The sequence below is a fragment of the Centruroides vittatus genome, unplaced genomic scaffold, assembly GCF_030686945.1.
Source record: "Centruroides vittatus isolate TY-2023 unplaced genomic scaffold, ASM3068694v2 contig_738, whole genome shotgun sequence".
Taxonomy (NCBI): Eukaryota; Metazoa; Arthropoda; class Arachnida; order Scorpiones; family Buthidae; genus Centruroides; species Centruroides vittatus.
In genome coordinates this window covers 1,944,711-1,971,738 of record NW_027122474.1, presented here as the reverse complement: position 1 = coordinate 1,971,738, position 27,028 = coordinate 1,944,711, and the positions used below count along the sequence as shown (strand labels likewise).

The window sequence follows — 27,028 nt, the reverse complement described above, 5'->3', positions numbered from 1 at the left end:
CCATTCTATAGTCTCGCAATTAATATACCTTAAAGTTTTATTGATTTTAGCGTCACGTAAATATTATAATTTTAAATATTTAAATATATATAAACTTTTATTTTTCAATAAACAGTTTGCAGAAAAAATCTTAATAAATTATTAAATATTTATTAAGAGTCTTTATTATAGCTTTATTTATTTATTTTGATTTTTGCAAAAAGTTTTACACAATAAATTTTATAGAATTTATCAGAAAATAAGTCGACAAACGATGGATATTTCAAAGTCAAAATTACTATTCTTTGTTGATTTTAAGAAAAGAATTGACATCCTTTACTGGACTAAAAATATTCTTCGATTCGAGAGAGAAGAATTGTTTACTCTTATTTCAAAAATATAAGAATCTGTAATGTCTTTTTAATGCTCTTTCAGAACGATACAGAAAATGATACGAGAGTAAACTAAAGGATTATATATCTGTATTGAAACAAATATTTATCTCGATGATAAAAAATAAAAAACAAGTCTGGTAATTCGAGAACATTTTTAAAATTTAATACCTTTATAAACTATTATAAATCAGTAAACACTAATTTTTATAAACACATAAATTTATTATAAATAGGCAGATTTTGAGTATAAACTGGTATTTTACGTACTGTAAGTAAATTTTTCTTATGTTTTTTAAGCAAATATAATTTATACATATTGATTGTTTTATATAAGTATATATGTATTGTATTTAATATATATATTATTTATAATTTATATACAAAAGCTTATTGTAAATTCTACTTAGAAAGTTAATTACATTTTCTTTGATAAAATAAAAAATTTAAATACGAGAATTCATCGAAAAAATTGACATATTTAAGGGCATTACAGTTTAAAACTTTTTATTTGATGGAAATTAAAAGGTCTCTTATAAAATATAGACTATCAAGAGTTTAAATCTGGCTTCGTTAAGACATATAATACGCAGTGGTTAGTCAAGCCAGATTGGTACAGTACATGAGCTAAATAAGCATCTACTTATTAACTGTAGCTTAGGGCCTCACATTTTTATATGTATTATTATTTGGCGGAGGGGGAGAGTCTGTTATATGTTATTGCTTAGGGCCATAACAAATATGAGTCCCCTGTGGCTAGTCATTAAACATTCTATATAAAGTATACATTACCCGTATAAATATCTTAAAATATATTTTTAAACTCCTTAAATTGGTGAAATTCATAAAATGTAAATCAACCGCAACATTTTCTAACGAGGCAATAGGGATTTAATTTTTACCTACGAAAATTGACTATTTTCTAAAAATATAATTCGAAATATCATTTACTAAAATATAAATGATCGAGATAAAAATTTATAGAAAATCAATTGAAATAATCTACATGACATATCTAAATTCGAACTCACGAATCTGCATTACACGAAATTCGTTTAAATTTCTAATTTATTCAAATATCTAACGATGATAATCGATTTTAAGAATCGTACGAAAGTATATTTTTATCTATTGTACAATTTATTCATTTAAAATATATATATATATATATATATATATGATATATTGAAACCGGTAAGTTGATGTGATAAGGTTAGAATAATTTATTCTTGAAACAGAATAATAGTTTTACTATGAAAAGTTTTTGATATTAAAAGTTGATCCTAGAAAACATTTTCTTATTTGAAACGGATCAAAATAAGAAGGTATAATGCCTTAAGATTTCCTGTATTAAAGATATCAGGGCAGAGAAACAAGATAAAGTCTCCAGAGGCTGAAGATTTCAAGATGCAGTCGACGTAGACTATTCTGACATTCCATACAAGGAAAGACTATTATTGAAGTGTATTATCCGCGCAGGAATCCAATGTTAGTGTCACTAATTTCTCATGTAACTGCTGGGAATTTGTTACAGAATGGAAATATCTGTCGATAAACGTCTCTTCTATATAGCACTGACTCATTGGATGCTATCAATACGAAAGAAATTCTCGTACGTATTTATATAATTTGTATGCAAAATGACTACTTAATTTTAAAAATTGTATACGTAATTTACAATTAATGAACGTTTGTATAACTGTATAAAGCTGTAATTTGATTTAATTGTTATTTTTAACGAAAAATAATCGATTTCGATTGCTTCTTTTAAATTCGATTTTCACAAAATAATCGATTTCGATTATTTTATCGAAACGATTAAAATCGATTATTTACAAATGTTTTTTTACAATTATTTCTACATTTATTGCCTTAATAAAATAAAACTTTTTGGTATCAATTAATGCATTTTATAAAATTCATTATAAAAACCATTTTGATTTAAGATTATTTTATTTTATGATATTATTAAGTTAATATTGGAATTTTATACAAATTACTGTATTTTTAATTGTCTTTTATATATATATGTACTGTACAAAATGTATGTTTTTTTACATTATTCAAAAATAGCGTTACTAAATACAATCATCAATTGGTATTTACAAGAAAAAAATTCTGGAAAATATTATTTCGTATAAATTTGCTAGTCTATATACATGAATATAACTTAAATAAACATAAATTTGTATGTTCTATATTCTTTTATATATAATATATTATGCATACGAAAATATAAAATTCTAAAACAGGAAAATTTGAGTTATTTTACGGAAAAGAACATATTCGGGACAGTGGAACAGAAAAACAGAACGTATAATTATTTTATTTTTAGTTATTTTCAATTACATGTATTGTAACAAAATATTTGATTTCGAAATATCCAGTAAACATTATCTGATAAACAAAATATAAATTTTTAAAATTTTTTTATCGTTTCGATTAATTTAATTACATTTAAAAGTGGCATTAATATATAAATTCATATATTAACCTGTTAATTATTGATAAAGATATAAATATAACAATAAAATGATTGTATACTGTATTACTTACACAATGCCACAAAGGATTTTAAGTAAGGCCACTTGTTATCACCCTATTCAAAATCACTATAATTAATTTTATTGACTGTAAACTAATAATTTACATATACGACTTGCTGTAGCTCTGTTATAGTATATATAAAGGCCATCGTTAAATAATAATAATAGATAATATATATAAATTGTTTTTAACAATGGAGATATGCCTTCGTAGCTTGAGGTCCTATGTTTAGATTATATACAGTAAGTACTGGCATATACAGTAAATATCTATCCCTGCTAATGATAATGGGGTAAGATGATGTAAAAACAAATGAATAATTTAAGTTTTTTTCTCTGTTTTACGAGTATTATAGATTCAACTGGTGATAACATAATGCTGCAAATATAATTACTATAATAAACGTTATTATAGTAATTATATTTTATTGCCTTTTACAAAAATTAAGTAGGCCTATATAGTATCTCTGTATAATCATTTATTTTATGATATAAATTTATTATTTAAACAGTGATGTTTTTATGCTAGAATTGCAATTTTAGAACGAAATGAAGCGGTATATTCACTAGACTCTTGCTAATCCGGCCGTCCCCTCCATACAGGAGTGCCAGATTAACAAGAGCGCCGGATTACTAAGCCTGTGTAGACCTGTTGCCCTTGTGTTTTTAACCTTTTTAGAGCTGTACTGTTTATATTAATATGAAATTATGTACTGTAAAATCACACATACGTTTCTCAAGAAAGCAGAAAAATATCGTATAATTGCAATTATACTATATTTTTCTGCTTTATTATCAATAAAAACGCTTTTCGATTATTTTTAATCGAAGTTTTATAAATAAATTCTAAAATTTTATATATTTAAGTAATAAATTATACACTTACTATTTACACAATTATAACATCAAACCATACACAAATCAAATTTATTAATTTATATAGTGATGAATTTAAATATATTCATTACTATATAGATTGATAAGTTTGATTTGTGTATAGTAGCATAAATTATAGGATTATTACTTAATGGGTCTATTATGTATGAGGCAAGAATTGCAATATTATATCATGATCATATATATCATATTTAATATTCTATATAAATGTGTACTATTATAGTAAATTGTAATGAATTGATCAATATATTTATTCTAAAATTTATATGTATTATAATATAAATTTATTGTAAATTTATACTTGATAAGTAATAGAAAAACTCTATTAAAAAATTTATTCTTTATCATGATCTTGAATTCTGGATATTAAAGACAACTTTATGCTTTAATTTTTATTATTTTTCTGTAATATAATATGCTAAAACATGAGATTACTAAGCAAAATTATAGATTGTACGCTTATAATACTGTATAATATTTATCTATATAATAAGACTAGAATTTTCAAATAACCATGTCTCACTTTCCACTATTTTGGCATTAATGTACTGTACATGTAGGATAATATTTGAATATAAAATATATCTTAAATTATACTGTTACATTAAATTATTATTAATTAATGACTAATTCTATTCTAGTTTAATTATTTTTGGCTATAGCAGAGGGAAAGTATGGCAATCGAGCAAAAAAATTACACCTCCCCAAGATTTTTATATTTTTGGACTCAGGACACTTTTAAATGTCGAGATATGCAAAAAAATTGGGGGGTTTTCTGTATATATGAAAGTTAGTGTGGGGGGACACCATTTTGTTCACCCTGTTTGAAGCTTAATAACTCCTGTGCTTTTTGTCGAAAATTTCTAAAATTTTGCAGGGAAGTTTGTGTATTAGGAGATTGATGCTATTAAATTTTAATGGTTAAAGATCGAGGTTAGTGGGGAGACATACGCGAAAGCGAAATCTATTTCCAATTCTTTAAAATACTTGAGTATGAATTAATTAAATGTACATTTTATACGTTACTTTGGAGCTTACTTAATGTAGATAAACCATAGTGGCCCTCCTCCCTGCCATTCCGGTTATTAAGCATAAAAACGATTCTGAGAATAACTTCTCGAGTTGGCATTCTTGTATTCATCTCATTATTATTATTATTATTTTAATTTTATGCTATTAACGAAAATACTATCGTAAATTAAATTTTGGTCAGTAGAATTGACGTCATTTCTTTTAAATTTAATGGCGCCTAAGAGAAGAACTCTTACATAAATCCCTGCGTAAAACCCTGCACGCTACGCAAAATGGCACAGTATGCCCAGTGGCGCATTATAACTTCATGGAACCTAGGCAAATTTGAATTAGGGGCCCTTGTACAGTTTTGACTTTAGATATTTTTCTTCGGGAGAATTTTTGGGGAAATATTTTCTTGTAAAAGGTTGGTTTGAGGTCTCCTGTCAGTGAGTGAGTATGCCATTTTGTCCTAATCCGTGTCATTCACACATCGGCTAATTAAACCTTAACAACACGATGCTTTCATGAAAAACGTGATTAACACGTATTAATATAAATTAACATTTTCCTTGGTACTAATCCTGAATTGCATTTAGTGAATTGTAGAATCATCAAGAAACTAAACAGTAATAGATACATAATAATACATGAATGGGCTTAAGTTTAAGTGATCAAATTAAACCTATCCAACAATGCCCCATTGAAATTAAGCTTAATGATCATTAGTACTCACCAGGATGTAGCAATAACAATGTTATCTATTAGCAACGAATAAAAACATTATATTTCCCCAATTTATTTGTAACATAACAATTTTTTACTACAAATGTTCTGATGGGTTTAACAAAGTATAAACATAATCGAGTTTGTCAAAATTGTAACTATTTTAACCAAGAAAAATTCTTTCTTTTTAATACACTAAAGAAGCAAATTTCTGTTTTTAAATCTTCAAATTAATGATGTTTCTATTATTTTTACTTAAAATACTTAACAAGAGTCTGTTGAATAGCTTCTGTTATACTTTCGCTAAATAAATTCCCTTATAATAACTGGTATACACAGTCCAACTTTTAAACTTCTTTTTTGTTGGCATCATCATTTATAAAACTGTCAATAGCTTCGTCAATCAAATGCAGAACTTCAGAAAATTGTTTTGCTGTTAAAGTTGGGATCAAATGCAGAACTTCAGAGAATTGTTTTGCTGTTAACTAAAGAGAATTGTTTTGTTGTTAAATTGTTAACTCAATCAAATGCAGAACTTCAGAGAATTGTTTTGCTGTTAACTTCAGAGAATTGTTTTGCTGTTAACTAAAGAGAATTGTTTTGTTGTTAAATTGTTAACTCAATCAAATGCAGAACTTCAGAGAATTGTTTTGCTGTTAACTAAAGAGAATTGTTTTGCTGTTAAACAGAAATTTCTTTTAAAGTGCATTCTTCGGGAGCACTTTAATTAATGCAGATGGATTCATGTTTGTGAATCCAGCTACATTAACTATTCGTCGCTAATTTCCTCAGTATTTAAGAAAAGAAATTCATCTATCATTCTCATCAAATTTCTATTTTGCGCCAAACACATTCATACACGAAGATTTCACCTCCTCCCCATGAGCATAAAATATTTTCTACGGCATTCATTATGTTAAAAGTTACTAAAATTTCTGTATAGTAGTTTTATCTTGCCCATCAGCGGCACTTATAAGTTACTGAAATGTTCGTCCTAGATAGTAACTTTTAAAATTTGAAATGACTTCCTGATCCATTGGAAGGATCAATGATGTGGTATTAGGAAGCAAAAAAATAAAAATAAAATTTACATTTTCTGATAAGTCGTCAAGATAAACCGGGTGACCAGCAGCATTATCGAAGTTCTGTTTAATACAATAGGCTTTCATTTTAGGAATAGCACGGTCAGAACCCCAGTCTTTAAATAAACCCGCTGTTGTCCAGGCTTTTTTTTCTTTGCTCTCCAGCGGACAGAAACTCTATTCTTTGAATATCCTTTCATAGCTCTGGGATTTTCTGAATGATAGATAAGAAGAGATTTAAATTTTAAAATCGCCATTTGCGTTTCCTCCTAAAATTAGAGTTAGTCTATCTTTACTGGACCTAAATCCTGATGCAGGTTTTCTGTTTTAGCGATGTAAGTTGTAGTTTGATAGACGTATCTAAAATAACGTAATCTCGTCTACGTTAATGACTTGTTTCGGTGTATAACCACTTTCACTAATTATCACTCTCAGCTCTGTATAAACGTTCTTCAGCTACGATATCTGCACTGGTTCTTTCGCCCTCTAACGAAATGCTATGTAGATTTGCGCGTACGTTGAATCGCTCAAACCAATCATGGCCAGCTTTAAATTTTTCTTTCTTGTCGATAGAACCTGCACTAAAATCGCAAGTTAGGGACAGTCCGTTAATTACGTGTACAACTTTTAAGCCCGTTCTGAATCCTCTCTCTCCATTGTGTATAATGATGTATCCATGGCAAACCCTTCTCTTCAATTACGTGTATAAAAGTTCACGGAACCCCTCTGACATTGAAGAAATAACTAAAAAGTTCTGTAAATATTTTATAACTGATAATTTATTAGCATGACTAGAGAAAAGGCTTATAAGAGCAAAATTTGCATGCCAATAACACCACTAAAAAAAATCCACGTAGGCAATTCTTCGACCCCCTTCCTTCTCGTTTTCCCCCAACTTTTGCAACTATCTTTAAACTGTACACGTAATTAATTTTGTATCATTCAGACAAAATAAATTAAATTTTATCATCAGAACACCTCTTGTGATAGTCATAAATTTTGCAGGCTATTTTTCAAAGTTGTAGGAGCCATACCAAGAGCCTTTTCCTTTATCCACAGCCTTCTCTCCGGCATAAAATCTAGTAAAACTTCTAATTTCGTTTCCAATCTGATGCCTTTCTTCAGCTTCTCACTTATGATGTATCAAAAATTGCACGTATACTAAACTGAGCACAAACTCTTGCTCTATAAACTAAACTAAAAATGCTTTAAACTTGACTTTTAATCGTTAAATACAATGAACGTTGCATGAAAGACGTAACCAGCTAAATTCTTAATATCATCCATATATACTTTAAAGGGCTTAGTCTCGGTATAATGGTTTAAAATCTCAGCCCGGAAAAAGGTCATTAGTCTAGTCATCACAATGCTGAGACTTTAAGGGATAATGCTCGATATCACCTTGTTATAAATCAGTAATTTCTAGCAATACCACACGATGTAAACGGTAATTTTACGACTCAAAACGAAATTTTGGTATTTAATTTTCAACGCTGGAAAGCGAGGCCTTGGTGTAAGTTACTCTAATTTATTTCTTCCCATCAATGTGGCTAAATATTACCGTTTCCTTTTACTTAAATGCAAATTACTCTTGAATCTTAACAGCGGAAATTCTCTTCTAAACATATTCAATTTTCTAGCATCGCAATTTGATTGCTTACATTCATGAAAATTTAAATGGAAAATTACCCAGCAAGTCAGAAACGAAATCAAATATTTTAAATTATCATAAACAAAATTTATATTCATAAAAAAAATAACTATAATAAATTTATATATTTTTTTACATGTTAAAATTATATTTATATACAAAATTATTTATCTTACAGGTTACTTTTAAGTTATAAAATCAATTTGAATTGCTGAGTAGATACTGGAATATGGTAAACGATATCATAAAAGTATCGAATGTATCTGAATTTTAAAGAGAAAAATTGAAATTCTTTTTTGTTATTTGTTAAAATAATTTATTATGAATCGGAAAATTACTTTTTTTTTTTTTTTAAATTTATAAATCAAACATTGACTTTCAAATTGGTGGGTTATGTGTCATTCTTTAAACACTCGGTAAACAAGGATGAATATTAACGAGTGTTATTGATTTTTGACACTGATTACTTCACATTTTCAAAGTAAAACCCTTGGGAATAAACTGGTAAATCTTTTGTAAACTTTAATCTATTTTAACTTTAATTTTCTTAAAATTTCTCCTTTAAAATGATTAGTTATTGATCTGTTTGTTTACCGAAGTAAATTAGCGATTGCGATTGGATACACGATTATTTCTTATGTAAATATTTTTATTTATTAAATTAATAAGCAAATTATGCTTATTATTATCAAATCTTTACTAGTTTAATATTAATAATATCGCATAATGTAACGTGAAGTTTCTAAGTCAGCATCATGTAACGTCGCCATGATGCTTTCGAATGCTCACGAAATTCCAACCTAATCTAAATGGAAGCGTGAATATTACCGAAAGTAATTCGAATTTAAAATATTAAGAATATATTTTAAAATTTTATTCTTAATATATTTATGAAAATAAATGTTTAAAGCTTTAATAATTAATTTTATCATCTGTCGTGCATTGCTACTGATTATCTTCAATAACAGGATGATATTTTTTCATTCAGGATGCATTCACTTCCATAAAATTTTAATTATATAGATTAAAATTACTAAATTTTCCTTATTAAATTTATATATTTCTATACAGAACATATTTAGAAGATGAGAACTTCAAGCATCTTATTAATTTTTATCGTTATTGCGAGGTAAGTAATTTAATTAATTTCTTAAAAATTCCACATTTTATTAATTAATATAACTCATAAAAATTTAATTAATTTTTATGTAATAAAAATATAATTTACTTCTGTAATTCTAATTAAGAAAATAACATAATTTATTATTTATTAATTAATTAAACTATTAAATAATTAACGCTTAATTTTCGATATTATTTATTATAAATGTGTATATTATCTGTAAAACTATTTATTAATTAAGTTTTTTTAATGATATTTACTGTTCTAATTATTTTAATAATTAATTGATTGCAGTAATTACATTAAAACAATTGAATTTCATTTGTTTTTTTTTTATTGAAGTACTAACGCGTGCGACTTTTGTTATAACATCGAATGTCAACCCCCACCCGAAGATTGCTCATTTGGCACAGTTTTAGACGGTTGTGGTTGTTGTCAAGTGTGTGCTAAGGTAAAAGAATATTAATTTCCGCCATCTTATTTTACTTTTTTAAAGTTTTGTAATCATTAATTATAATTATCTGACTGGCAGGGTGAAGGAGAAAGTTGTGGAGGTGCTTGGGATGTAGAAGGAATATGCGCTGAAGGTTTGATATGTATGGGAAGAAGTAGAGTAATTAGAGGTGATGGCGATCTCCCTGGCATCTGTCGTAAAAAAGAACAATAATATAACTCAATTCTGTATAATAATAAAAATAAAAAATGTAATTGATCTGTTTACGTTCTACGAGACATGAAAATCGAAACAGGATATCATTGAAATTCACGAAATAAAGCAGTCATTCAACCATAGATATGTCAATTTTATAAAATAGATGAAGCAGAATAATAATAAAAAACAAAATGGTTAAATTTGTAGAATTATCTGATTTGAATCTCGTCTCTTATCTATGACAGTTCACTGTACATTAGAATTCATAGCAGGTTTCTCTTTATTGTATTTCGCTTCCAATATATATATACGTGTATATATATATACAACGTTATGAGATCATCCTGTCGCGATATCGCGTATCGCTTGAATACAATAGTCACGACTTTCTAAAGTTTCCTTTATCCACCCTCCCCTAATTTCGATCCATAGAGAACAATGGTTTGATATACTAAAAAATATATACGTATATATCTATACTGTTTATATTAAAAATGTCAATTTAAAATTTATATGTAAAATTCTACAGTTTCAATTTATGCGTTATGAATTATTTGATAAGATGCGGAAGAGGAAAAAATTTCAAAATTATGAAATAAATTTTTATATATTCCAGACGGGTCGTCATACCACTCCCCACTTTGTTAACGCATTATTATTCATTATATGCGTGTATAATACTAGAATTTTTTGTAATTTTTTTTTATACAGACAATTCTTTTTATTATACATGTATCGACTAAATTAAACACTTAAAAATAAAAGGAAATAAATTTAAATTTAATCCATTCATGCTTTAAATTTTCTTTATAAAAGACGAATTTAGTTTATCAGGAAGTTTTTATAAATTATTAAATATTTTTATTGAATTTCGTGTACTAATTTCGTGTACTTGAGTTGAAAGTGATTTTACAAGAAAGGGTTTAAGCGGAAATGAAAGTAGAACGTTCTATATAAACATCGACATCATACACTTTAATAGAAAATATGCGAAGAGTACATTGTTTACCTACTTATAAGTATTATGATAATTTTTCTGTCCAAGATCCACTTCTATGTCCTTCGAAACCGGTCCTCCATGCAGACCGCATTACACAAAAACCCTATTTTAACTATTCAATTGGTGGGATTTTTAAATATCTGACACATAAAGTATCGCACACAGTATGCTGTGTACACATACAGGACCAAAAACCATTATTATTACTACTAATCACTAAATTGGAATCACTTTATTACTTGAAAACTTCAGTGGAAAGACATACAGGGTCAGTTAATCAAAGTAAGGATTTGCCAATCCCATTATTAATTACGACCTTTATGAAAAGAAGTGTTTAAAATGGGATCGATTTACGTGCTTAACTGACCTTTCGGCTACTCTGTGTTTATTTATATTAAAAAGAATTGTTTGTGTAGCTTTAGTATTGTATGCCCTTATTTTTAATTCCATATCATATCTTATGAATTTATAAAATTTCATAGGCATAAATTGAACAGACACACAATTAGCAAAATATATTTTATTTATTTAAAGAGGTATACTTTTAAAAAAGAAGTATTTCACAGAAGAACAGATAGAACATTGTCACAAATTACAAAACATTTGATGATCCCTGAGTTATTTTTTACATTTTAACGGTATTTTTCTATTTTTTTATTTTATTTTTATGATAATTTTTATGTGTTAATAATGATATTTATTTAATTTTACAATTATATTTAACAATTTTAAATGTTTTTAACTTCTTTTTTACTAAAATTAAAATGCAAAAAAAAACGATCGAAATATAAAATAAATGTTTAAGTATTTTTAAAATTTATAATAAATGAAGTAATTAAAAGTAAATTTAACTAATTTTTTAAAATAAAACTGATAGGGCCTATCTAAATACCGTTGAAAGTATATTTTAAACAGGAGCAAACTATACAATAAAAGACATCAAGCGGAGATCAAAAAACATTGATGAAACAGGAACTTAACTATGGTATGAAGTATGAAAACCAATATACAATAAAACATGTAATTTAATTGTTATAATGCCAAGTGTGAACCGCTCCGAATCAAGCGTGTTGATGAAAGATTTAATATATTTTTTTTAAATATATACCCCGTATATATATATAATTTTTTTATAAATAATAAGAATAGTTCAATTTCTATTTTCACTAAGTAGGACAGATGCTTTTAGAAGTACAGCACCTTCACGTATGTAACTCTGAAGTCTCTCCAGAGAAACCAAAGCTGCGAATCCACAAGAATGTTCATTATGAACGTCTCTTGGCCTAAGAAATGCTTGTTGAGGACATTTCGTGTTCCTCGGATCGATTACTTTCACTAAATCTCTAGCAGAATTATTCTGATCCACTAGAGTCAGAATTACAGTATGGGTGAATGGCCACTTCATCATAGCATCGTACTTACCTTTAAATAACGTTAAATACAATCCGACAACGTATTCCTCGCCGTGATTGGTTAGCGATTGTATAGAAGGTTCTACAGCATTTAACGCCATGCTTAATCTTAAAGCATAGCCTTGATTGTTTGTATAAAACACTGAGCTCTCTACTTTCGAGATTTCTTGAGATTTTAGTAGAAGTATCTTATCCAACATACGTTCTATCAGCCACGAGTATTCGGCAATCATGTTGCCTTGCTGAATAACAGTGTTAGCAACATTCGTAGACAGTTCTTTTATAAAAACAGTAATGCCTACTTTCATACTTCCGTTTTTCTTGTAACCTCGGATGTTGAGGGTCTCGTGACTGATCATGCGACCTTCTCCACAGCTCCATTCTGCTAAATCTTGTTCCGGTTTCTTAAAAGCAACGTCGGGACAACCGCTAGAAGAAGTGGAAGGAAAAGTAGTCCTACGGATATGAACTTTTGGCCCCTTTTCGGTTTGATCAGAAACAATTAACTGATATTTATATTTGAAGGGCCATTCTAAGTCTTGGTCGTAGATACCCTTGGTGAGGACCGCGTATAAGCCAACATATCCGAAACTTTTTTCGGGATAAACCCTTAGCATCATCCTGTATCCATTGTTGGATAGATAAAATTTCTCACTGTCTATAAATTGTATTTCTCCTCTTTTGGCTTGTACTATTTTACTATCGATGTCTGGTATGGTCCATATATACTTAGCAACTAAATAATCGTCATCCACTGTTAATGAGGCGAATCGCGGTGGGTGTATTTCTTCGGTATATACAGTTACTTTCACTAACATGGCACCGTAGCGTATATATTTTTTACTATACAGCATCTCGTAACTGATGGTACTGGCGGAACCACACGCATCATTTCTTCCAACCGGTCTCCAAAATGAACCAACGCAAGCCTCATTAGTGATGTAAGGATTGCGAGGATCTACAGAAACTAAAATGTCTTTCCCGTTACCAGCAGGTTGTTGATCTATAATCACTAAATCAAACTTTTTAACGAAAGGCCATTCGAGTAGAGTGTCGTATTCACCTTCAAGTAAAGTTAAATAAAGTCCAATAAATCCATTGCTTTGATTCTGAAACTTCAATTGCATTTGCATCAGATATCCCTGATCAGAAGTGTAAAATCTCTCACTAAGTAGATTAATAAGTCTACCAGATTTTGCTAATTGCACCTTCCTTTCAATATTCGGAACTCTCCAGGAATATTCGGAAATTAAATGCGTATCTTTCACCGATATAGATGCAAAATTTGGCATCTTATCCAAGATGGTGGTGAATTTTACAAGAAGATTTCCGTTTTTCTTAAAATTTCGATTTTCTAACATTTGGAAATTTATAAGTCTTCGAAATCCACAAGGAAGATTGGGTTGATATTGCGGTTTTGTAAAAGAACTTAAAGAACATATCCCAGACGTAGGATCAACAACTCCCTTTCTATCCAGCGTTAAATATCCAGGAGACTGATCGACAATAGATAATTCGAAATTATAAGAAAATGGCCATTCCAAAGTATCATCAAAATCACCAGGAACAAGGGTCGTAAAAAGACCTAAATGTTCGTCTTCGGCATTTATGGTAAGCTGAAGCACCATTAAGTAACTCTCACTGTTAACGTAGAACAAATCACTAGTAACATAACTTAACAACCCATCTCTAGCTTGCTGCACTTTATCGTCGATGTCTTCAATCTCCCAAAGAAATTCGGAAACTAATTGATGTCCTCTCATATAAGCTTTGGCTCTCTTTGGTATAGTGCCTCTATCTCCTAAAAAGATGGTTACCCTAATAAGAAGCGTGTCGTTCACTAAATATCTGTTGTCAGAAGTTAAAAGTTTCGAATGAGGAACAAAAAATTCCTTCCCACATCCGTCATTATCTTTCTTATTGGTTCGAGGTCTTAAAAACTGTTTAAGTAACCTGCAAATGGCCGTCATGGGGTTCATGGACAAATGGATATGTTCGGGATCTCCCCTGTTGGATTGGTCCACAAGTGTCAAGTTGAATTTATATTGAAACGGCCATTCGATTACGTCATCGAATTTTCCGGGTATAAGCGCAAACCATACTCCTAAATAGGGTAATTTATCAGCTGGATTGATCTTTCCGGCAGACAAACTTAATCTTACTTTATAACCCGGTTGACCCGTGTAAAATTCGGGACCTTTGATCATATCTTTATGAGTCGATAGAGAAGTGTGAATGAGGCGATGTATGTCTTTAACCTTCCACTCATATTCGGCAACTAAAGTGCGATTATTTTTCTCCTTTAGTCTGGCAAAATCTTCGTCATTATCTGCTATAAATAAATAAATAAAGTTATTTTAGTTTCCTTTTTTTATACTTTTTATATCGGGTGTAAATTTAAGTACAGTACGTTCTTCTATTACAAACTTTAAATCAGATAAAGAAAAAAATGAGAAATGACCCGTAAAATACAGTTCGTGTGAGATAATCTCATAGGAATTATATTATATATATATATATTTTTTTTTTTCATTACCAAATTTAATTAACGCAAAGTAGTTTTTATTTTCTAATATAAACAAAACCTACAAAATTAATTTTTTTTAAATATTAGCTAAATATCGAGTAAAATATAATAAAATCAAATTCATTATATTTAAATCTATTTATATAAAATACCTAATTAATTAATTAATTAGCGTAAATAAGATTAGAGTCGAGAAAGCATCCTATTTAGCTATAACTTTAATTAGAGTAATTAAAGCTACAGCATCAGAGGGATGCTGAAAATTGATCTAGGAAGGTTTAATTTTATTCAAGATGCTTCGATTAATTTCATTATAATATTATATTACAGGTGATTTCTTCCATCTAAAATCATCGAAGATTACTTTTTTTGCATCTATAATTATATCTCAATACTCAGATATCATCAGGACCTACCATGGAGATAAAACCATTCGTTACCAGTCTCCAAAAATATTTCATACGTATTATTTATTCTAGTGTATTTCGTGTGATAAAAACCTTTATTTAAAGAATATAATACAGTTATTAACACTGTCTTTTTAATATTTCGGAGGCCTCAAAAGATAAGTATCTCGGAATATCCGTTAATCCCAGAGTACCAGCGCTGGTTTTGATTATTTAAATTCATTTATCACACGGAACAATCATAAATTTTAATTATAAAAATAGTTTTAGAGTATAAATTCTTTCCTTCTCGTTTATTTTTTGCTTCCATTTTGAATTTATTCTTCCGTTTTTTACTTCCTACTTCTATTTCTAAGTTCAATTTACGCGTTAAAAACATTTCATATCAGAATAATCTTTATTATTTTTTTTTTTTTTTTCGTGTAGTATTAGGTCAGATAGAATTAGTTTGACCTACTAGGAAATAATAATATATATATATTTCTTTTTCTTCTTTAAATTATTTTCGTTGGTCAACTTAGATTTATAGATAGCGATATCAATTTGTTCTTAAAATAATTATAAGATTGTGTAATCGAATGAGTTATAAGTGAGTTAAATGAAATTTAGGATACGGATGTAATTAATGATATACAAGTAGAGTGGAAAGTGATACAACTGATCTGTAAATTGATACAATTGAATTTTGTAAGACGCAATGGAGTAATAATTAATCTTTTGTGTTATAATGTTCTTGCATTGTGTAAACGATTTGGTAAAAATGCTAGAAGAAATTATGTAAAGTGGAAACAAACGAAAATTAAAATGATTTCCTTTTTATCTTCCATACGTAGTTCTATTTTACATGATTCTCTTTTATTTTCCACGTGGTTTCCTTTTACCTTTCATACGGCTCACCTTTTATTAACTTCCATACATGGTTTCACTTTATCTTCCATATTGTACTACTTTTTTCTTCCTTACATGGTTCCTCTTTATACGGTGCTCTTTTATCTTCCATATAATACCAATTTATATGAGTCTTACTGTGCTATCAAAATCTCTTTCACTATCTTTATGCTAGCAATATCTATAGCCTCATGGGGCCCAGGGTAATTTAAATTAGGGGGTCCCAAGTACTGTACAGTGTTGTCTTTAGATATTTTCCTTCGGGGAATTTTTATGGAGAAACATTTTCTTATAAAAAAATTCTTTTAGGCCCCGTTGGTGGGGCCCCGGGCAATTGCCCTTTTGCCCACAGGATAGCACTGCATTGTAACAAAATTGTCTTTGCTATGTTTACACAATGCAAGAACACAATTAATTATTATTCTATTGTATATTACAAAACTATAAATCAATTGTATTATTTTCCACACTGCATCATTAATTACATCCGTATCCTAAATTTCAGTTAAGTCACTTACGACCTATTGAATTATGTAATATTTCTTACAATTATTTTACGAACAAATTGATTCGCTAGCTACAACTCTAAGTTGGCCAATGAAAATCATTTAAAGGATAATAATTTTTGTTTTTAGTTATAAAAGATGTAAAATCCCTAGAATCCCAGATGCTAAATTTTCTCTACGCTCGTCTTCTATTATATTCTATTTACAATTATTCTTCGTGTAATTCCTGAGTGATATTTCCAATATACAAATATATCAATAATTTAAATTATAATACATGCTGATTTTTATTATTAATTCACCTTGATACCAGATATGTCTATTGTTTATTTTATAAACAATAAGTACAGTATATAAAACTTACAAATAAAAAGAAATATTTGTACTTGTTCGACTGCTCTTATAAATTTCATATTAAAAATTTAATATATTTTTTTAATATTATAAAATTAAATAATTAAATTTTATAACCTTCAAAACCATTTTACAATGAACAGATACACATTACAATACATTAATCACGTGGCTACATACAGAAAGGAAATCGAGACTTGTTCTGACCCATATTGTGATCCGAACCCTGTCCTAAGATAAAATATCTAATGCAGTAATTATTAATTTACCTCTACACCCTTTTCCTGTTTACACAGCATCTGGCACATTACAGAAAAACGTGGGTTCTATCCCGTACGAAATAAAACATATTTTTATAAAGCAATTTTACTTTTTTATTATGTAAAATATGATTTATATATAAAATAAGGTGATATATATAATAAATAAACATCACTTCAGACTATTTACTTATTTAACATCGTCTAAATTTTAAATTCTATTTTAAAAATACATATTTTATGTATTTAAATATTATATAAAACTGTGTTATACGGTAATTTAAACAAACAAGAGTTCAGTCTCTCACAGTGCGAATGAATCCACGGTAATTATTATGTCAACATAAGACAAGTAAATGACAGTCGTGGGTTCGTATCCTACATATTTTTTCCGGATTTTGACCCTTTTCTCTACGTTATCCACAATTTGCAAATTATATATTTTTTATTTAATTAATTATGAATAATTTTAAGTTATTACCAATAGATTCAAAGATAGCATCAAAAAATATATTTAAATAAAAAAGACCCAAAATATAATTATAACTCTTAACAGCGGATGTAATTAAAATCAAGGTCATTGTAAAAAACAATCTTTTGTAAAGTAAAATTGTTAGTCAACCTCGAAAATTAAAGGGTTTTTAGGGTTCTTCAACCTCGAAAATTAAAGGGTTTTTAGGGTTCTTCAACCTCGAAAATTAAAGGGTTTTTAGGGTTCTTCAACCTCGAAAATTAAAGGGTTTTTAGGGTTCTTCAACCTCGAAAATTAAAGGGTTTTTAGGGTTCTTCAACCTCGAAAATTAAAGGGTTTTTAGGGTTCTTCAACCTCGAAAATTAAAGGGTTTTTAGGGTTCTTCAACCTCGAAAATTAAAGGGTTTTTAGGGTTCTTCAACCTCGAAAATTAAAGGGTTTTTAGGGTTCTTCAACCTCGAAAATTAAAGGGTTTTTAGGGTTCTTCAACCTCGAAAATTAAAGGGTTTTTAGGGTTCTTCAACCTCGAAAATTAAAGGGTTTTTAGGGTTCTTCAACCTCGAAAATTAAAGGGTTTTTAGGGTTCTTCAACCTCGAAAATTAAAGGGTTTTTAGGGTTCTTCAACCTCGAAAATTAAAGGGTTTTTAGGGTTCTTCAACCTCGAAAATTAAAGGGTTTGTAGGGTTCTTCAACCTCGAAAATTAAAGGGTTTTTAGGGTTCTTCAACCTCGAAAATTAAAGGGTTTTTAGGGTTCTTCAACCTTAAAAATTTATTTATTTTTTTTCATTATTTAAAACTATAAAAACTTAATCTTTGTAAATATATTTTACGTTAATTAATAATTTTAATGATATTTAACATTATAAAATTTAATTATTTAAAAATTATAAAATAAATAAATAATATGACCTAATATTTTAAGTCTTACTTTAACATGTGTAAGTGTATTTTACGCTCGTTAAATCTCGTTTTTACGATATTTTAACCTTGAAATTAAAGTTTTAAAAGTGTTTTAAGGTTATAAAATTTAATTATTTAACTCTATAACCTTAAAAAATAAAAATAAAATTTTTAATCCAAATTTCCAAATAGAGAGCGGACAAACAACTACAAATATTTATATACTTAGGTATATATATACTTATTATTTATAAAATAAACAATAGGTATATCTGGTATCAAGGTGAGTAATAATAAAAATCTACATATTTCCGACCAGTCACACGAAATTGAAGTGAATTGAATTCGAGCAAACAAAAGAAAATAATATTTTTCTGAGTGAAAATCATACCGGTTATAGAAGTAAAAATTATTTACAAGGTTGAAATTTTCTTTTGTTAATTCAATTTCTTTTAGAATTTCACACGAATTTCTTTGTTTTTTAACGATATTTCAGCTGATAACGATGAAAAATTTAGGTAACTTCCTTCCATCTTCTTGCCTAAAGCAGTTTAACAAAATGGTTAGACAGGTTTGATACAGGTAATGCTTAGTATTTAGGACGATTCGATAAATAAAACACGTAAATAATTAATTTTTCCCATTGTGTAAAGTGTACTTTACACTTAAAATTCGCTTGTTAATTAATTGATAAATTTGGGAAGTTATAAGAAGAGTTTGAAGTGTATCAACTTTGACTCGTTAGTAAAAGTCTCTGGTTAGTATCTTATATTTTATAATGCAGATATTATCACTTATAAAGGTTAGAACTTATACTTTATTGTAAAGTTTTTCTATTCAGCTGATAACCTGGAGCATATTTTTATTACTTTCTCTTTTGTGTGACGGAAGCTTGCGTATAGAAAGAATGAAATATAATTTGGTCACGGCATTTAGGACAGGAAAATATTAAATTGCTTTACCTTTGTATTTTTTACACTCGTTTTTTTATCGTACAAACTTCAAAATAGAATGTCCGGAAACGTTAAAAACTATTTTTGAAGTGAAAGGTTCACACGCGGTTTACACTTGAAAGGTTCGAAAGTTACACCCTTAATCTACATACGAACGTCAAATATTTATGTATGTGTAAAGTATCCTTTAAACTGTTAGGGAATTTAATAAAAGGGTAAGACGTTTCAAAATTGATTTAATTCTTTTTAATCATGCCAGACAACATTAACTAGGATCGTATTAACTAGAATAGAAGCAGTTTCTCCTTGAAATGCTTCATTTTTCTGGTCATGATATACAATAACGAATTCACGGATACAGAAAACGTGATCTTTAACGAAGACAAAGCAAAAAGAAAAAAAAATAAAATAGAAAAAAATAAGCGCTCGACCTGATTACGAAAAGGGGATTTCTACTCGAATTTACAACTTGAACAATGTCTAGGCGTTTACACTTTACAAAATTATAACAATTTAAAGCTTGAATATGCCCTACAACGATCAAAATTTGCGATTGATGATTAAGACGTCTGCTCTTTGATAATGGATTTTATAAGGTTTCTGGGAAAGTAGATCAATGTGTTTCGGGAATTTGACACAAATATCGATAGAAGTTTAACTTATTTAAACGTATAATTCCAACAGAAAATCAAAAGTTGAAAGAGTGAAAGTTTATTATCTGGTGTTTTCTTCGTTTAAATGTTATGGAGTTAATGGAAATTTTCAAGAACATTAACCAAAAACACGGATTTATTTAGTCGATAATTAACAGAACCCGCTTTCAGTTGGCCAGAAGGAAAACGTTCTCATGATGATAAATACCTCCTGGTGAAGATCTAAAAACAGTTTCCCATTAAATGTTATATACTAAACATCCTTGGAATTACTGGTTTTGCTTCTTCTTATTACGATCGCAAGCAAATTAAAGAATAGAGAAGAGAAATGGAGATAAGAAGATGATAATTAACATATTTCTTGATATTTCCATTTAAAAAAAGCACTTAAATTTTTATAGATAAGCTATAAATTAATTGAAAATTAATTCAATTATAAGGAAATTTGACGGTAAAAAAGTATACAAGATTTATTTTTAAAGAGGTAAATGCCTCCATTTTGTGTGTGTGTGTGTGTTTTTTTAGGTTGATCGAAGCAAAAATTGGCAGATAAATTGTAATTTTTCTTTAACTATAATCACATCCATGAGTGATAAATGAGCCCGTTCGTAATATTCACATATATTAAGATAATCTGATTTTATTTCTCTCATAAATCACAATTAACTTCATATTTTAAATCTTCATAAAGGAAAATATACTTTAAAATTCTTTTTTCTTTTTAAGAAATAAAGTTACTTCCTTTTACATAAAACTGAGGCCACCCAGCATTTAAATAATTATAGAGGAAAAATTTAAACTGGGTGAGTCCCAAATATGTTTTATTTTAAATACTACTTTTAGAAATAAATTTATTTCCTTTAATTTATTACATGATCATCATTTTTTGTGCCTTCTTGATCGATCCAAATTCTTTTTTCTTCTTCTTCTTCTTCTTTTTTAACCCCATAAACTTTGAAATTTGTTTTGTTCAAGGTGAGAAAATCGAGGAAGTTCTAATGGTTGAGTTTATAAAAATATCACATTTATCAGATTTTAAAAAAGGTCTGGTGCATTCACCTGGTTATATGCCTCACCTGTTTATTACCAAGAAACAGGTGAGACACATAACTAGGTGTGTATAAACACCGCTTTCGTTCAAACAATGCAATGAAATTAATATATAAAAATCATTTTAAACACCTTTAAATGTATTTAAAAGATATATTTTAATCATCATCTATCTTAATTAGGTTCTTAATTGTTTTTTAAAACGAGAAAAGCATTAAAAAAGTCATCATCATTTTACATTGACATCTGAGAAGAAATAAGTGATAATAAACACTGTTCCTCCTTAAACACAGCCATATAATTGTTACCTTAAATAATTTTAAACACGAATATTCTTAAAGCATATTTAAATTATCATCCATATTTATTATTTAATTAATTATTCTTAAAACATAAACTGCGCAAATATTTTCAAAGATGATAAATTATCGTTTTATATTTTATATTTATTAATATTCGAGTAGAAACAAGTGAAAGTAAATAATGTTTTTCTATAAATAATACAATAAATTATCATATATTTTTATTGTTTTATTTTATATTTAATTATTCTTACAACAAATAAGACATAAACGTGTTTAAAGATGATAAATCGTCATTGTAAATTCTATATTTATTAACGTATGAGAGGAAACAAGTGGTTTTACATTGTTTCACCAAGAAACAGATGAGGATAATAAACATTATTATTATTTTTAAAATTAAAAATTAAAAATTAAATTTATCTAAGATGATAAATCATCATCATTCTAAACTTTATTCAATGACAAGGAACAGGTGATTTTTACCTTATGTTTTGTCAAGAAACAGGTAAAAATAAACATTGTTTATCTAAATATACTCAAAATATTTTTAATTATCATCTACCTTCGTCATTTGATTAATTATTCTTTAAATTAAAAAATAAATAAATAAAAGACACAAATTTATTCCAGGATGATAAATCACTGTTATCCTTATCATCATAAATTTTTATGCTAATTAACATAAATAATTAAAAAAGAATTACTTAAATATTCACGAATAATTTGCAAGTTGGAATTAATTTTAGAAATGATCGCATTCATGTATGCTTCTTCTTCTTCTTCTTCTTTGTAATGTTTACATGATAAATCAAAGCGTGATTAACATGTTTTTAATATTAATTAGTCAATGTTTACGTTAAAACGTGAAAGACATCACACAAAATGATTTCGAAAACTAATATACATATTTTAATAATAATATTTAAATAAATTTTTTAACTTATCGAGCATAGAAATGTAAAAAAAAAAATAAGGAAACTTAAGAGGAAAAATCTGCTGTAATTTTCGAAAAACAATTGATGTTAAAGGAAATTTTTAAGGAATATAAATTCACGGTCACTTATTTTATTTACAAAGAAAAACGATGTTTTAACGTAAACATAATAAATTTACTTACCAGTATTATCTAGGGGTGATTCCTCTGGTGTAATTGGTATCAGTATACCGAGCAATATCCAAAAAAGTAGCAACCTGTCCATTCCACATGCGGCTATAGTTCTGTTATATAAAAAAGAAATATACTGTTATATAGATATATTGGAGGTCATCAGAAAAATTCTTCTATTCACGCCTGACATGACCCTTAACTGGAACATTCATTGTCAAGCTTAATAACTTTTAGAATTTATAAACCGCCATAAAAGATTTGTAAAGAGATATGGGCATGTGATACTTTTCCAGAGACTTTTCTTTTGGATATATTCCAGTTCTTTCATTTATTATATATTTTTCCTCCATTTTTTACTGTACTAAATTCTTGACCCTGCTCTAAACAATCTCCTCTTATTATTATTTACATAGTTTAATCTTTAACTAGATACGTTATCTCGAAGATTATGTGTGATCGTGACTTATATCCCTCTCTGTTACGTTATTATTAAACAATTTTTAAAAATTTTTACCAGCAATTTACCAGTTGTACCATTAAAATTGTGTTTAAACGTATAGAATGGCTTATAAAAAAAATTTTTTTCTTAGCAAATGAGATAAATAAATAATATGAATTTAAATTTAATTAAGATGTTTCGTTCTTAATTATCATTTAATTAAATATTTAACACGTGAAATTATTATTTAATTTATTTTTCTATTTTTCCAATTATTTTGTATATTACATGTAACTGATTTTTATTTAATATTGTCTATTTTATTTAATTACAATCAAATGAAATAGACATAAACTAATTGAAATTAAATAAGATTTAATTGTAATTAAATCTTTTTAATTGAAATTAAGTGAAATGTACATAAAATAAGTAATTTTTTTTCCTTTTATTATTGAAACTGAAATTAAAAATAAAGTTTAAATTATTACTATTTTATTTAATTATAATTAAATGAAACAGATGAAAATTAAGTTAAATTGAATCAAATATAATTACAAAATTTAAATGTAATTAAGTGAAATATTTTTTTTTTAAAAAATGTATTTTTCTCTGTTACTGCCAAATGAATTTTTGTGTATTGATTACAATTAATTATAATTATTTAATTTAATTATAATTGATTAAAATAAGCAAAAATTAATTTAAATCCAGCCAAATTAAATTTCATGTAAATTTTTATTTAATTATAATTAAACGAAATTTACGTAGAATAATTCAATTATCTCCATTTTTTTTTTAATCGAATTCAAAATTAATGATAAGAATTCGAACAGGGAGAAGGTTTTAATGACCTTAATTAAAATAAATTCCACAAATTTACTTAACCGAAGAAACGAAAATGTATTCGATAATTCAATTTAATGTAGGATTATAGGATAAGAAGAACAATGAAACTTCCTTCCTGCCTACTTTCGACCAAATAATTGACAGTGTAACAAATATCAGAGTTGAAGTCCAAACGAATTTATTGTACTTTTTGTCTCATTATTTTGTAATAAAAAGTAGATAATGTCAAATTTCAACAAGAATTTCTTTGTCTGTAACGAAAAATCTATGTGTCAGATGTAAAGAAACGATTTTCTAAACAAATATCTTCTTGACATTTGTCAATGAGCAGAAAATCTGAAAGAAACAAACAATTTTCTTGTCCCATTTTTACTTTTTAACAATGACTTTATACAGAATTTCTTATATATTTAATTATTAATTCTTTCTTGCTGTTTTAAGATCTCGAAAATTGTATTTTAAACTCTGATAAATGTATATATTTATCATTAGAAAATAATGGATTCGCTTTATTCGTCCGTCTGTTTGTTTGTTCGTCTACTATCAATCCACTGAAAAGTGAATTGAAAGTATTCAGTCTGTTTTCACTTTTCTGTCTATATTTAGCATTAAGAAAAAGGTTTTTTTTTGTATTCGCTTTATCCGTCTGTTTGTCCGCCTGTTGCCGAATATTTTCTATATTAATTTTATTATCGTTCCACTACCTGTTTGTCTATCCTCAAAATTCGCAAATAAATATAGTAATAACGGTAAATACCGTAATTTAACGTGTTATATTTAATTTAAATTAAATTTTCCCGCGTTTATTGCTATCTAACTTGAGTTTTCTATATATAGAATTGTATAAATGTGTATATAGATTTTTTTTTCTAGAAGTATTTAGAGCTACACGCTGATTCTAGACACGTGTTTGTATGCAGTTCTTATCGAAAGTATTGAAAGTTAAATACAAGAAAGTCCAGAAAACCGATGAGAGGTGATAAAAATCTAAAATTCCAGTTAAGTTTTTTTACAAAAAAATTTCAAAGAATTATTTTACAATTAATTTTTTATTTTATTTTATGAGAACGAGTATTATTGAAAGTCACATCACGAAACATTTTAACATGCATATCAGAAGAGGAGAAGGAGGAGGAAGAAAAAAACTATTTATTGGTATCAATTCCTGTTTAAGGCCCAGCCCAATTCTCTTACGTAGCTTATCGAACCCAAAAATGTCCTATCCTGTGATTGGCTGTGCTGACTTATAACTAATTCCTTTTTTTTTTAAACTTTAATTGGGTTCGTTAGACTTTATGAATCGCGTACAGTGATTACGAAAACAGGTTAAAAATTTCAATTTTTTTTTCGTTTAATTTTATTATTATCGTGAAGAATGTTGTATTTTTTGTAATTTTGATAATAATCTAAATAAATTTTCTATAATAAAGTGATAATTAGGTAATTTTAGAACCAGGGCACAAGGTTGAAAAAAAAAGCGAAAGTTCCGAAAGATTAATTCGCAGTTATTGTTGAAAAAAAAAATGGGTTTTTAGGAATTTAAATAGTTATATTTTAAGTAAAATTGTGTTTAAGGATCTACATTAGGTCGTAAAGTATCTAATAAACCTTTTACAGAATAAATTACTCTGTAAAAAAGTTTGTAAAATGATGAAATTCCTTCGACGTTTGCCTGGTTTTGAATGTTAATATTCAGAATTCTACGCGGAATAATTTAATATATTTATATATTTTTTTTTTACGGTACATATTCAGTGACATCTTGTCGTGAATAATATACATCTTCTAGAATTTATATAAAGATTTTATACAGCCCGAGGGCCACATATAACCCACATACTTTCTTACTAGTCCATCGAAGGACAAATCTAGGTTGTTGATGGTACAATAAATGAAAATTGACCAGTTGACTTTCCCTTTCCTTATTGATGCATAGCAAGGTCAATGGAGAGAAGGAGGATCTCCGTTTCACTATATATTTATTTTTATCTTCTAGATTTATCTACGAGGATGAAACTCTCGGATATTTTACTACATTAAATAGAGCAAAAATTTGAATTTTGCGGATCAAAAACAAGAAGATTATTTAGTTACGCCTTTTAAAGTCCCTATAATCGATTAAACTTTTGATCTTGTTTATTTTATTTTTTTATTTTTTACATTTTTCATTGCCTTATTCAGATTTACATGCCCTCGATTTGCTTTAAAATTAATCGACTTTTCTAGTTCTAACCCTCTAGCTATATAAACTGATTGGTAAATTTTAAAGCAATTCTTTAATCATTTATATAACTTTTACGTATAAAATTGCATTAAAAATAAAATAATTTAAGAAAAATATTCGAATTATTTATTCTTAAATCAATTTATTTACTATTTATTATTATTATTGTTGTTGTAATTTTAAAGCACTAAACCACTCCTCGTTAAGTAGTTATTTCCTAAATTGAAGCAATTTATATACACAAATTTCATTAAATATTATATAATTGAAGAAAAATATCTTTATAATTTATTTTAAGATGAATTTTTTATTGTATTTTACAATATTTTTTGTAATTTTTAATCATTTTAAAGCGCTAAATAAGTGTGAAAACTGAGTTTAAACCTACGTGACTCACCGTGAATCAAGCTTAAATCGTAACTAATGAGTTTATTTTGTTCATAGACAAGAATATATAAAATGTCAGTCACACCCAATTGCGTCATAAAAACGGTTACAATCTTAAAAAATCACGAATTTCTTATTTACCTTTTAAAGTGTTCACAACATTAATTCCTCACTCGCCTATGCAACTTAACCCACACTCGATAATGTCATGAATATAAGAAGATAAACATGTACTAAAAATTTAATTATTTTTGTGCACTTAGCTTGAAAAAATTT

At 27.5% G+C, this 27,028-nt stretch overlaps 2 protein-coding genes across 5 annotated transcripts in view; one reads left to right on the top strand and one right to left on the bottom strand.

Annotated features, from left to right (window-relative positions):
* The first annotated feature begins 9,282 nt into the window (after positions 1 to 9,282).
* On the top strand, positions 9,283 to 10,259 carry LOC136980922 (single insulin-like growth factor-binding domain protein-2). Its single transcript, XM_067277122.1, has 3 exons — positions 9,283 to 9,413; positions 9,750 to 9,858; positions 9,940 to 10,259. Exons 1-3 carry the CDS (start codon positions 9,370 to 9,372, stop codon positions 10,072 to 10,074), a joined length of 288 nt encoding a protein of 95 aa, XP_067133223.1. The 5' UTR covers positions 9,283 to 9,369; the 3' UTR covers positions 10,075 to 10,259.
* A 1,683-nt stretch (positions 10,260 to 11,942) lies between these two features.
* Positions 11,943 to 27,028, bottom strand: part of LOC136980920 (uncharacterized) — a 54,404-nt gene continuing 39,318 nt past the window's right edge. For 2 of the 4 annotated variants that reach the window (XM_067277119.1, XM_067277118.1), the window contains exons 2-3: positions 22,866 to 22,966; positions 11,943 to 14,803 (exon numbers count right to left, since the gene is read on the bottom strand). In XM_067277119.1, the coding sequence (XP_067133220.1) occupies positions 12,210 to 14,803; positions 22,866 to 22,947 (2,676 nt within the window). In that variant the 5' untranslated portion in view covers positions 22,948 to 22,966 and the 3' untranslated portion in view covers positions 11,943 to 12,209. Of the gene's footprint in view, positions 14,804 to 16,286; positions 16,399 to 22,865; positions 22,967 to 27,028 lie in introns of those variants that run through there. The other 2 variants (XM_067277120.1, XM_067277121.1) reach the window with 2 other exon arrangements.